This window comes from Camponotus vicinus, unplaced genomic scaffold (genome assembly GCF_025532165.1).
Source record: "Camponotus vicinus isolate PSW18456_S1 unplaced genomic scaffold, iyCamVici1.0 SCAF_4, whole genome shotgun sequence".
In the NCBI taxonomy this organism is placed as follows: Eukaryota; Metazoa; Arthropoda; class Insecta; order Hymenoptera; family Formicidae; genus Camponotus; species Camponotus vicinus.
The window spans coordinates 21,554,415-21,567,688 of record NW_028141976.1 but is presented as its reverse complement, the minus strand read 5'-3'; the positions used below and the strand labels follow the sequence as shown (position 1 = coordinate 21,567,688).

The window sequence follows — 13,274 nt, the reverse complement described above, 5'->3', positions numbered from 1 at the left end:
AGAAACTGTAAATATATTAAAAATTGTATTTGTGAATTAGAATAAAGGACTGTACATAGACACATATATATATCGGGACTTGTCGTTCTCTTTCTTTCGCGCCGCGCTCACTTCTCGGTCTATTCTCGCGCCTTTTGCTAACATTTGCTGGTCCTTCGAGCCGGATCTTCGTGACCGGTTTTTATACGACGCCGTGTGAGTGAAAAGTGGTGTGCTTCCTCTGTGCTTCGGAGATCAGTCACCTGAAATTCAAGCCATCATGAGTCGTAAGGCAGAGTTAATAATTACCGCCGCAACGGATCTCTACGGCAAAATCGCTCGCACTCACGAGAACCTGATGAAGCTGGGCGCTGCCAGAATCACTGTGGGCGCCGTGGAGGCGCGCCTGCAGTCCTTGGAGAGGTACTGGACCAAATTTGACACTCACAACGATGAGCTTCTAAACCACCTAGACCAAATCGCAGATTCGGAGTATTTAAAACTCGACATACCTGCTCTGGCTGAGGAGGCCTACCTCGGTAATAAAGGTTTGCTGTTGGACCTTCTGCGTAGCCTCAAGACCGAGGAAGCTGCTACGAAGACGCTAGAGCCGTCCTCTCAGGCTCCTCGCACTACGCTTCCACGGATCCAGCTGCCTCATTTCTCCGGGAAGTACGAGGATTGGCCAGCTTTCCGCGACCTTTTTCAGTCCCTAATCGGAAGGGACACCCTCACAACACCAGTTGAGAAGCTCCATTATCTGAAGGCGTGCCTTAAGGGAGAGGCAGAATTATTGGTCAGAAGCCTGCCTACAACAAGTGAGAACTTCGAGCGCGCGTGGGATGCTCTCATTGCCTACTATGAGAACAAGCGTCTCCTGGTGCGCAGTTACATCTCCCAGTTCACGTCACTTCAAAAACTGAAGAGCGAGTCGGTGATTGATCTGCGCAAACTCTACCACAGCGTAAAGAGCACCGTGGGCTCACTGGAGAGCATTGGGCGCCCTATCACGAAGGGCGAAGACCTTTTTGTGCACCTGGTTGTCGACCTTCTCGATCCTCGATCTCGTCGCGAGTGGGAGAATTTTATTAGTGACTCAAACGATCCACCTTCGTATGATAAACTGCAGCTCTTCTTGGATCGTCGGTTGCACACCTTGGAATCGTTGCAGCCAGTCAAGGTCGAGGCCGCTTCTTCCAAGTCGAGTTCGAGTACAACGCAGAAAACCCGCACTCTACACGCGCGAAAGCAGGACAGCAAACGAGGTCGCTGCTCCTTGTGTAGTCAGGACCACTACATAATGTTCTGTGATCTCTACCAGAACAAGACGGCGGAAGAGAGGAAGCGTCACGTCGAGGCGAACGATCTGTGTCTTAACTGCCTCGGGAAGCACAAGGTAAGCGAGTGTGCTTCTCAGAAGACGTGTTCGTTGTGTCGCGCGCGTCATCACTCGACTCTCCACGAGGCGTGTCCGTCGGTCGAAGTCGCTAAGACGTCGCACTTAGCGCAACGCAAGGCCGAGCCGACGGTGTCGGTGCTCCTTGCTACCGCGCGCGTTCGCGTAATGGACCGGTTCGGCCGCGTCCACACTGCGCGCGCCCTAGTCGATCAGGGCTCGGAGTCTTCACTAGTTTCCGAAGCTTTAGCCCAGCGTCTTCGTCTGGTGCGATCTCCTACCTCGGTCGCGGTGTATGGAGTCGGCGGCAAGCAGACGGGCCTCGCGCGCGGTCAGGTCGCTCTCCAGATCCGCTCTCTATGCGACGGGCCTTTAATAAACGTGACCGCCTTGGTCTTTCCCCGGCTCACCCTTTATGAAGGCGGGATCAAGGCCGACCGTCAAGCGTGGACGCACATCAAGGGACTGGAGCTCGCCGATCCGGACTTCTCAGCTGCGGACCCCGTGGACATCCTTTTGGGAGCTGATGTCTACGCCACCATCCTCCAGGAGGGACTTCGGCGAGGCAAATCACAGGAACCTGTGGCACAAAAAACGGCATTAGGCTGGATCTTATCTGGGGCCGTCGGCGCAACAGCCACTCCGCGTCGCACGCTAGCACACCACTGCCTGGCCGAGGAAAGTCTAAGCGCTCTCGTACAGAAGTTCTGGCAGCAGGAGGAGCTCTCTGACGCCGCTGTAGCTCTCTCGCCTGTGGATCAGGAGTGCGAGAACTTCTTTCGCCGGACTCATACGCGAACCGCCGACGGCCGATACGTCGTGCGTCTGCCGGTCGTTTCTCCTCTGCCAGACTTTTCAGCAACGCGCTCTTCGGCTCTGCGAGTTCTCTTCAGCATGGAGAGGCGCTTCACTCGGGATCCTCCATTTCACGCGCTCTATTCAGACTTCATGCGGCAGTACGAGGACTTGCGCCACATGTCACCCATAGCTCCTGCCGCCAAATCAAATGAGTCGGTGAATTACCTACCTCACCACGGCGTTCTGCGGAAGACCAGCGTCACCACGAAGCTGCGCGTGGTCTTCAACGGCTCCACGCCAGCTACTTCGGGCAGAACTCTAAACGATCATCTTATGGTGGGTCCGAATTTGCTGCCTCCTCTCGCCGACGTGCTACTCCGCTGGCGACAACACCGATACGTCCTCGCCACCGACGTAGAAAAGATGTTCCGGCAGATCCTGGTACATCCGGACGATAGGGACCTGCAAAGAATTCTGTGGCGTTATTCCGAGCAAGACAGTCCAGCGGAGTATCAGCTGAGCACGGTGACTTACGGTCTCGCGTGTGCGCCGTTTCTGGCGATGCGCACCCTGAAGCAGTTAGCCGAGGACGAGAGTGAGCGGTATCCACTGGGGACGGCCGCACTCCGACGGGACGTCTACATGGACGACATTCTGACTGGAGCATCAACGTTCGCGGAGACCAAGGAGATGTGCAAACAGCTGTCCGACATCTGCATGGCGGGCGGCTTTCCTCTCCGGAAGTGGTCGACCAACGACTCGGCTCTCCTCTCCGCCATCCCGATGGAGCATCGGTTGCAGCGCGAACTCCGTGACTGGCGACCACACGAGGCTCACTCCACCTTGGGACTGCAGTGGCATCCCGCTACGGACGACTTCTCTTTCGCTACCCGGCACATTGCCTTGCAGTCCGTCACTAAGAGATCCGTGCTGTCTTTGGTGGCGCAACTATTCGATCCCCTCGGCTGGCTGGCGCCGGTCGTGGTCCGTGCCAAGATCGCTTTCCAATCTACTTGGCTTCAAGGACTCGAGTGGGATGCCCCGCTCGACGACGTCTCCGCATCAAACTGGGTCGACTTCCATGCGGAAATCCCGGTACTCGAGCAAATCCGAGTACCTCGCTGGATCAATCTGGACCCTTCTTGCACGCACCTGGAGGTCCATGGCTTCTCCGACGCCTCTGAACGCGCGTATTCCGCCGTCGTGTACTTGAGGACAAAATTAAACGATTCATGGGCCGTCAGTTTGATCACCGCCAAAACGAAGGTCACGCCGCTCAAACAGATTTCCTTACCTCGCTTAGAGTTATGCGCTGCCGTCCTTCTCTGCCGCCTAGCCAAACACGCCATGGCGATCCTCGACGTAGCCGCACCGCTTCACCTGTGGACGGACTCCACCGTCACGCTGGGCTGGATTCGAGGTCACCCGACCAGGTGGCAAACCTATGTCGCGAACCGCGTCTCCGAGATCCAGAGGACAACCCCGGAGGCTACGTGGCATCACGTCTCTGGCCAGGACAACCCAGCCGACTGCGCTTCCCGCGGTCTCTCTCCCAGTGCGCTGCTGAGTCACCCACTGTGGTGGCAGGGTCCACCTTGGCTAAGGTTAGAAACCGCTGCGTGGCCGACTACCATCAGCCATAACATCGAGGAGGACCTGCCTGAGAAGCGCACCCGAGTCCACGTCGAAGCAACAGAGGCATCAACGAGCGAGGCCGCCGAGTTGCTGCGTTTCTCCTCCCTGCAGAGACTCCTGCGCGTAACAGCCTGGTGCCGACGGTGGCTGAACGTGAAGGCAGGTTGTGCAGCGGTCACTCGCCGGCGCTCCCCCGGAACGACTCTGTCTGCTGACGAGATAGAGGAGGCTCGAGTTTCCTGGATCCGGCGAGTGCAATCTGAAAAATTCAAGGCCGAATTAAAATTAATAAGTCAGGATCTTACGCTCAGCAAATCAAACTCACTCGTCCGTTTTAGTCCCTTTTTAGATCCTAAGGGCCTCTTGCGGGTTGGCGGCCGGCTTAAGCACTCCATCTTGGCCTACGACGAGCGTCATCCCGTCCTCCTGCCAAAGGATTCGCACCTCACCCGGCTAATCGTGGACGACTGTCATCGACGAGCGTTGCACGGCGGAGCGCAGCTCACATTGTCTCTGATCCGCCAGCGATACTGGATTCCACGAGGTCGAGCCATCGTTAAAAGAGCTATCTCGCGATGCCTCATTTGTGTGCGATGGCGGGCGGCAACCCCACAGCAGTTGATGGGCAACCTTCCACGAGAACGCGTGGTACCTGCGAGGCCCTTCCTTCACACCGGGGTCGACTACGCCGGGCCGATTCAACTTCGCACCACCAAGGGGCGTGGACATCGCTCTTACAAGGCCTTCGTAGCGGTCTTCGTCTGCCTTGCTTCCAGGGCAGTACACCTCGAAGTGGTCTCGGACTATACGGCCGAGGCCTTCCTTGCGGCCCTCAGACGATTCGTCTCTCGCCGCGGCATTTGTCGCAGTCTCCGTAGTGACTGCGGAACCACCTTCGTGGGAGCCGATTCGAAGTTGAGGGCTCTCTTCACCGCTGGCACCCCCGAAAGTCTCTGGGTCATCGACAGACTCGCCTCCGAGAAAATCGAGTGGAAGTTCAACCCTCCCTCCGCGCCGCACTTCGGTGGTATCTGGGAGGCCGCCGTCAAGTCGTTGAAACATCATCTCCGACGGGTGCTTGGCGACGCCACTCTAACATACGAGGAGATGAGCACCCTCCTCGCTCAAATCGAGGCGTGCCTGAATTCGCGGCCACTGCAGGCGCTCTCGGACGACCCTGAGGATCTCGCCGCGTTGACACCCGGACACTTCCTGGTGGGAGCCGCCCTGACTGCCGTACCCGAGCCGTCCTTGCTGCATCAACCGGCGACTCGTTTATCCCGCTGGCAGCTCCTGCAAAAAATGCGGGATCACTTTTGGGAGCGCTGGTCGAAGGAGTACCTCCACTCCATAACTCACCGTCCTAAGTGGTTACGCGAAGAGGCGGGCTTCCAGGTCGGTCGGCTATGTCTTCTCCGGAACGAACTCACACCACCAACGAAATGGCCACTCGCGCGAATCACGAAAGTCCACCCCGGAGAGGACGGCCAAGTTCGCGTCGTCACCGTGCGCACCGCAGCCTCCGAGTTCGTACGACCGGTAGTGAAACTCGTAGTGCTACCCGTCAACAGCAGCGAGGATTACGGACCTCAACCGTAATAGATCCGATCTCGCGAGTAACGGATCTGAATTTTTTAATTAGATATAGAATATTATTCTGAAATTTTTTCCTACTGTAAAATAAATTCTCCCATTGCGTGCAGCGCATCCACTGCCGCAAATAGCCTAATTTCGCCAAACGCCTTCGGCGAGGCGGGCGGAATGTTCAAAAACATCAAAAAATTAATTAAAACTCTCGCAATGGCCCTCGACTAAAAAGGAGAGTCGAGGGCCCGGCCGTTCGTTCGGCGCCCCTGGCAGCCGATAGCGAGATATCGCTTTGTCAGCGAATATCCGAAAACAGCGCTCGCCCTTCTCGAAAGATCCAACAACAACAAATAACCCGTTAGATCGCTCAATTTAAACATTGTCTCGGTAACCGTCGAGTTCACGAAAAATCGGGATCTTTCGAGAAGGGCTTGAGTATAAATCGACGCGATCACGGAGCACTGAGCCTTTTGTCGAAAAGTCTCCGACGCGATCATTTAGCTCTCGAATATTAAAAACGTTCTTTCCGTCGCTCGCGGAATAAATCGATTTTCTCCGTTGCTTGCGGATTCAAAATTCAGCTTGAATTTTTCGATCTTTCTTCGTCGTTAGTCAAGAAACTGTAAATATATTAAAAATTGTATTTGTGAATTAGAATAAAGGACTGTACATAGACACATATATATATCGGGACTTGTCGTTCTCTTTCTTTCGCGCCGCGCTCACTTCTCGGTCTATTCTCGCGCCTTTTGCTAACATTTGCTGCAAAACTTATAATACAAAATGCTGCATTAACATCAAATTCGATAGATTATTCAGTGCGATAGATTATAAAGTAATATTTAAATCCATTGGTGTGATCGAATTTTATTAAATATTGTCGGTACTTTATTCTCAACACGTTCATCCGCCCGAAACAATTTCCATATTTAAATCGACGTTCTGGGTCTGATTTGCTCACCATTATTTTAACGATATAACTATTTTTCGCGTATGTAGAGAGAGAGAGAGAGAGAGAGAAAGAGAGAGACGATTAAAAAATTAATTTCATATTCGAAAACGGACGACACACTATGTAACTTGTTTTCATGAAAAAAAATATTTAAAAAGATAAAATACAAAATATATATATATATATATATATATATATATATATATATATATATATATAGATGTATGTGTATATATAGCAATAAACTTTAAATAATTTATTGTCATATATTCATTATATTAGCAATAATAAAAAAATGACGTAAAAATATTTAATATTTAATATTGATCCCCGTTTGTCGGAATTAATGCGAACCATAAAGGATGGGGAGAAGTTCAAAGCATTCAGGAAACGTACACAATGAATTTACGTTAGCTGTCCGGCAACATGAGCACGCGTGTTCCCGACAAGTCCGCAACTAGTTGCGCTATCGATTGCGTCCAACTTCCGTGGAAATTGCGGGCAGTATTTAATCGGTCGCGGCACGAAGTTTGACGATACATGGCTGATGTTAGATCGTGAGGTTGGGGGCATCCAAAGAACGTGGCTAAAATGGGGATCCGATAACGTATTGTCATGTGAGTTAAAGATTTTAATCCTTATTTTTGCTTACTCCCTATTTTATATATGTATATACACATTATTATATTTTTTGTTATATTATTATATTCCTATCGTATTTTTATTATATTTTATGCCTTCTCGGCAAAATTATTGAAATTTATTTTCTATAAGGATTCTCCATTGTATTGCCTATTGTTCCCTTAGGGGCTCACAATAGTGAACTCGAGATATCCGAGCTACCCAATGCCTGGGATTTTACCAAACCACTCAAGTCTCCTATGGGAATACAAATAAGAACAAACTAAAAATACAATTGGCCTCGACTTACATAATCAAATTACAAATAGTATATCAACCATATAAAATAATCTATCTTATACCTGTAATTTCTTACACCAAAATCATGAATGACTTAAAAAAAAATTAATTATTATAATAACGACATATTGCAAAGATACATATTTGTAAAAATCAACATTTCATTTTTACAAAGAATAAACTTTTCAAGATGATATCACGAAAGAAGTTTAAACGAATAGATTCGCGACTGTATATACAGATACACGGTAGGAAATTAGAACGAGCTTCCCCAACCGCAACTTATTGAAATCTTAATGCATTCGTTTTCCGCGAAAGAGGTGTTGGAAGCCTCGCGGTTTCTCGCCGCGCCATGAAGTTTACAGACGTGCGCAAATGCATTTCCCGCAGGCATTTTGGTAAGCGTTCCCACAGGGGAAACCAAGCTATCAAAGGTGGCGGATAAGCTTATAGTAAGTATTCCTTCCCGCAGGATGGATTTGATGTCATCGCGAAGCGCTCTTGAATTCGCGAGCATGGATCTTCCTACCTCATCTTCCTTAAATAAACTGCTTGTTTTTCCCTCCGAGACACTTAGCACAATTTTTATGATAAAAGCATGATAAAAATGCGCATCATATTATTATTTAACGCGCGTAAAAATCCCTTCCTTCTATTTTATTAATGAAATAAGCTTGAATCCCTCTTATATTCGTATATATCATCATTTCAACGTACGCTGGAAATAATATTGAACAGATTTAAAGTATGAAAACTTTTATATCCGCAATACTTGCTACATCCCTGGCATCCCGTATACTTTCATGTACGCCTTCGCGAACATTGACGCGCGGAAATCGCATGGAAGGGCCAAATGGCTTTCCAATATCGAGGCTTACATGTATCCATGCGAGCTGCTGAAAAATACTGAAAAACAGTTTGGTTTTGCGCAAAACACGTTAGGCTCGTTAGTTATAACCGTCTAATGGCGTATTCAATTATGGAATAATACAATGATGAAGGGAAAGCGAAAATCGACAAAGCAGAGCGTATTCACGCTAAATATTTGATTACATGGAAGATATGTATCAATGTTTCATGAAATAATAGTGGACATTAGAATCGCATTAGAAATACGCACAGTATTTGTATTAATTAATATAATCGTTATATATTACAAAAAATTAAATTTCGATCGCTTATCGATGAAATGGCGAAGCTAAACAAAAAAATTTTACTGGTTAGCCTCCTTTCCCGTTCCTTTTTCGCCAATAAAAAATAATAGAGAGAGAAATAATATAAAAGCTTGCTTCGATTTTATGGTCCATTCTTTTACGAAAGATCGGAGAAATAGTGCTATATAACGTCGTAATAACTAATCGACGGTGATGTCTGTGCACGATTTGTATTTCATAAATTTTATTCCTTTTTGGACATTTTGGTTGAAAAATATTTCACGATTCCGGCAGAATGAGTTTTATTCTCCCACGTGTTATTTAAAGATGTGATACAAATGATTCGACACAAATATCTGATTGCGCGGTTCAACGACCAGTAATAAAAAAAAAGATAAACGAGTATACGCATCTATAAATATTTAACAATACATTTAACGTTCAATGCCGTCGCTATAGACATTGCGTTCCACATGCCGCTACTGGTACTTTCAACGGCGTGGAAAATCGCGGTCGCGGGCAAAACCATTCGATCATGAGACAAATTTAAAAGAGCGCAACGTCGGTTCGTGGTTGAGTGTTGCAATTGAAATTTTGTTTCCTGGGCGTCAGTGCGAAAAATAAAATCGCACACGCCGATGATGCAGTACGCGTGGATAATTGACCGATATTTAATGTCGGATCCAAAAAGCAGCAATAGTTTTGTATCATTGCGTTTTCCATTATATACGCGAAAATTTCAAATTGCGTAAAAAAGTAGATCGTATAATATTTATAAAAAAAAAATCAAAACTACTCAAAGCGATAACTTCATTAATGTCTCGCTTGAATTAATTCACGCGTGGCATCAAAGAGACATGGGGGCTGCATTCGCGCGTGAATTCTCTTTTCACGAGAAATACGACGCGACGAATCATCGCTTTGAATCGCCCCTTGCGATTCGCACACAGAAGAAACTCGCGGTGAAGAATACGCCAACAACTCTCACCGACCCTGTTCAGTATAGAAAGCGTTATAATGAGCATTATACACGGAGCGATAGCGATTTCCGAGCGCTGAATTTTGCATTCGTTTGCGAAAGGAGCATTTCCGGGATGAGAATATGTTTCAGGTATTCATAAAGGCGGTCCGTTAATTACGCCCGACGTCTTAAAGTAATTAACTCCAACGATCCCGGATTTACCAAGGCCACGATGGTTCCTATGGTTAATGTAATTCCAGTTCGTCCTATGATTCTGCCCCCTGTGCAATTACAAGAGAATGATGATTCGCTGCTCCTGGCGATTTTCTATCCCTCGTGGATCCTGTGCGATATTCCTATTGGTCGAACCAGAAGGGGCGAAAACTGGTTCAAATATAATAACGTATAAATCGTGATAATTTCGTCGGGATAAATATAGAGGTTGGAATATTTTTCAGCGATGGATCCAACAAAATTGTGAAAAAGGGAAAATTTAATTAATAAAAAGATATATAAGCCTTTTTCAGCAGAAAAAATAACGTAGGATAATAAGATTTTGTTACCGTTAACATAATTTTCAAATTGTTTATATAATATTTGCGCACATATATCGAATCAAATATTGCGTCCTTTCTTGCAGTAGATAAAGCTGCATGTGGTCAACCACGAGTCACGGTATTACTAACAGCAGTCATGGCATGTATAAATCGGCGCGGATGCTTAGAGTGGCAAAGATTTATTGCAGAGTTACGTGCGGATACAGGGTACGAGATTTTGAACCGAGTTAGACGGCCAACTGTCGGCGGAATATTCCAACGCGGAGAAAGATCCTGAGTCGCGGCCCGTTTTTCTACTCGTAACTTTCCGGTTACCATTTGGTCCGGTGTCCATTTTCGACACCGTGTAACATCGTCCATTCGTAGCAACACGCGGTGTCGAATGCACGGTGGTGAGTGATACTTTTTTTGCACAGTCTGCGGATCACGTCCTGTAGGAGTGCGATGCAACAGTGACGCAGAAAAGATTTATGTCTCCGCACACGGCAACGCGCATCCCTTGGTGAAATATTCATGCGGATAGGCGCAAAGGTTCAACACTTGACTGCCGACGAGGGAAAAAGAGAAAAAGAGAATTTCGGATTGCGTGCCTCTGTCTGTGTTATACATCGTATGAAAATATACCTAGTGTTTCATGGGCAGCGCGCTCCCCAAAAAGATGAAATCACGGAGAGATATGCCATGCACGCTGGAATTTCAAGTTACGTGGAGAGATGAACCACGTGATGAAGAATGATGAAATGTTTGTGAAATGTTTTTGCTTTAGATCACGTCATATCGCATCATATAACACAGAATTAAAATTAACCTTAATAAATAAAAATTGGGAAATTAGTTATCGATTATTAATAGGAAGCTTAACGATAAAATTATACATGTAATTCGCACAATAATTTTTAAATTAAAATTATTTAAAATTTAAAATGTATACTCTCTATATTTTTTATTTCACAATTTATTTATTTATTTTACTTGTCAGTCTATTATTACCTTTATATAAAATACTTAATTTATTGAATATTTATTATTTTTATAATATTTATATTATTTGTATTGTGTATAATTTATTCTATTACAGATATTATCATTAAACAAGTTTTATCTATAAATTACGAGTCATGTTAATAAGACTTCTTCAAAGAGCTGTTACTTTATCGTTCTCATAAAACTGTACTTCAATTGTGAGAATTTTATACACATATTTTTGCAAATATAAAATATTAAATCTTAAAAGATTCACTATACATTTGCATTCTTTAGCATTCTTTTCCTTCTGTTCTTAAGAAATTCACATGTATCTCTCTCTCTCTCTTCTCTCCATGTTTCCAGACACAGCTATGAGGTAAGACAACTGTAAATTTTAGCAGATAAGATTTTAGCAAATAAGATAACATTCTTATCTGTCTCGAATGTTTCATGACAGAAGGATTTTGCTTTGAGATAAGATAACGAGTAAACTGCGACACTAAGAAAAAACAAATTTCAATTAACTTAATCAAATAAACTCAACGTAAAAACAAACATGTATGATCGTATATGTATGCTGAGAGATTGCAGATAATTATAAAAATAAAATTGGAAAAATAAACACGAAATAAACAAATAAATGTAGAGTGCATATTTTAATTAAAATTCAAAGTGGAAAGAATTTTTCTAAAATATAATTATAATTTTTCATATTACTAACACATTAGCAAAGATTGCCTTACATCTGGGCTTGCAAATATCTATGAATGAATCATTATTGAATTTGAATTAGTCGCTTTAACTTTTTCTTCTCAATAATGGCTACAGTATCGCAATTTATATGCATATATCTAAATTGTATATAATAAATATAAACTATATATATTATACAGGGTGTCCCGAAACTAACGCTTGATATTTTAAAGGCAGATTCTCTGGCCAATTTAAAAACGATTTTTCCTCAGCGAAAATGTCGAGGGAGATCATTATTTTTTGCATATTCCCAATTTTTGTCATCATGTATCTTTCTAACTAAGCCTTAAATTAAAATTCTATTAAAGTAAACTCTACCTAAAATTAACTAAAGAACTGACTTTATTAATATTTTATTCCCATAAGCCTTAGTTTGCGAAAAACTCTTTATTTTCAATCGTTTATAACTCGAAAACTATTAGTGCCGCGACATTTTCGCTGAGGAAAAATCGTTTTTAAATTGGCCAGAGAATCTGCCTTTAAAATATCAAGCGTTAGTTTCAGGACACCCTGTATACACTCTATATATATATATATATATATATATATATATATATATATATATATATATATATATATATATATATATATGTATTATGATCAGTATCCGTCATTGGAGTTTTCCGTAGAAAGAAAAGGAGTTGGATATCGAGAAAAGACGAATACCTATTTTGCCGCGCTACAAAAGTGGTCGCAGTATTCCGAAGAAAAAGAGCCGAGGTCCACCTACTAGATTGGCACGATTCTTCTTTCCGTCGTCTACGACCGCCCGCGACGATTTCAATCGCAAGATCACGACCCGTTTTCGCGACGATTGCTCTCGATCGCGACGATGGTGATGATGTGAATGGATACTATAGTTACGGCATTCAGTTGACTCCGCGCTTCAACGGAGTTGAAGCGTGATGAGAAACGTTAATGGTGATGAACTGGGATACGCAATTACAAAGACAGTCAGAAAATAAAGATCTTTTTTTAAAAGTGTAATTTATGAGAAGCGTCTAAAAAAAAAAATATTGAGATTACAAAACTTTCGATCGTCTTATGATTAAAAAAAAGCAAAAGAAAGTTAAAGAACAAAAATAAAAAATTTAAATTTAAATTATAATATCAACTGTCAAAACACTGCGACGACTAGTTCACACATACTCAATGTTTCACTAATTTTTTAATACTCGTCATAGTTCCAAATGAAATGAACGAGAGAATACGAATTAAAATGAAATCCGAAAGCTATTTCTAAGCTTCACCATGTAATTTTCCGGCGAAGAGAAACGAACGACGGTGCGAAAGTAGTGCCCTTGGGAAGGAATATCGTAGAATTCGACAGAACCGATTGGCTTGGTCATCCGGATCTCGATTCTTCCGTCCGTTCACTCTTCTTCTTTTCGCCGCCGCGATTCCAATCCTGGGATCGTGACCTGGTTCCATGTTAACTCGACCTGTGGCCGCGACTGCCGAGACACGTGGGCCCAGCTGGCAGCATAATCAATGACTACGTTTCGTCTTTCTCCAAGACAGCCGGAATACCGATAATGGCGTCGTTCACGATGCCAGGAACTCTCGACGGTGCCGACTACTGATTTAAATTTACGCTATGAACTTCCGACTTGTA

At 44.7% G+C, this 13,274-nt stretch overlaps 1 protein-coding gene across 1 annotated transcript; it reads left to right on the top strand.

The window, feature by feature from the left end:
• The first annotated feature begins 259 nt into the window (after positions 1-259).
• On the top strand, positions 260-5,407 carry LOC145970678 (uncharacterized). The gene has a single exon (XM_083097548.1). It carries the CDS (start codon positions 260-262, stop codon positions 5,405-5,407), a length of 5,148 nt encoding a protein of 1,715 aa, XP_082953674.1.
• The last annotated feature ends 7,867 nt before the right edge of the window (positions 5,408-13,274 follow it).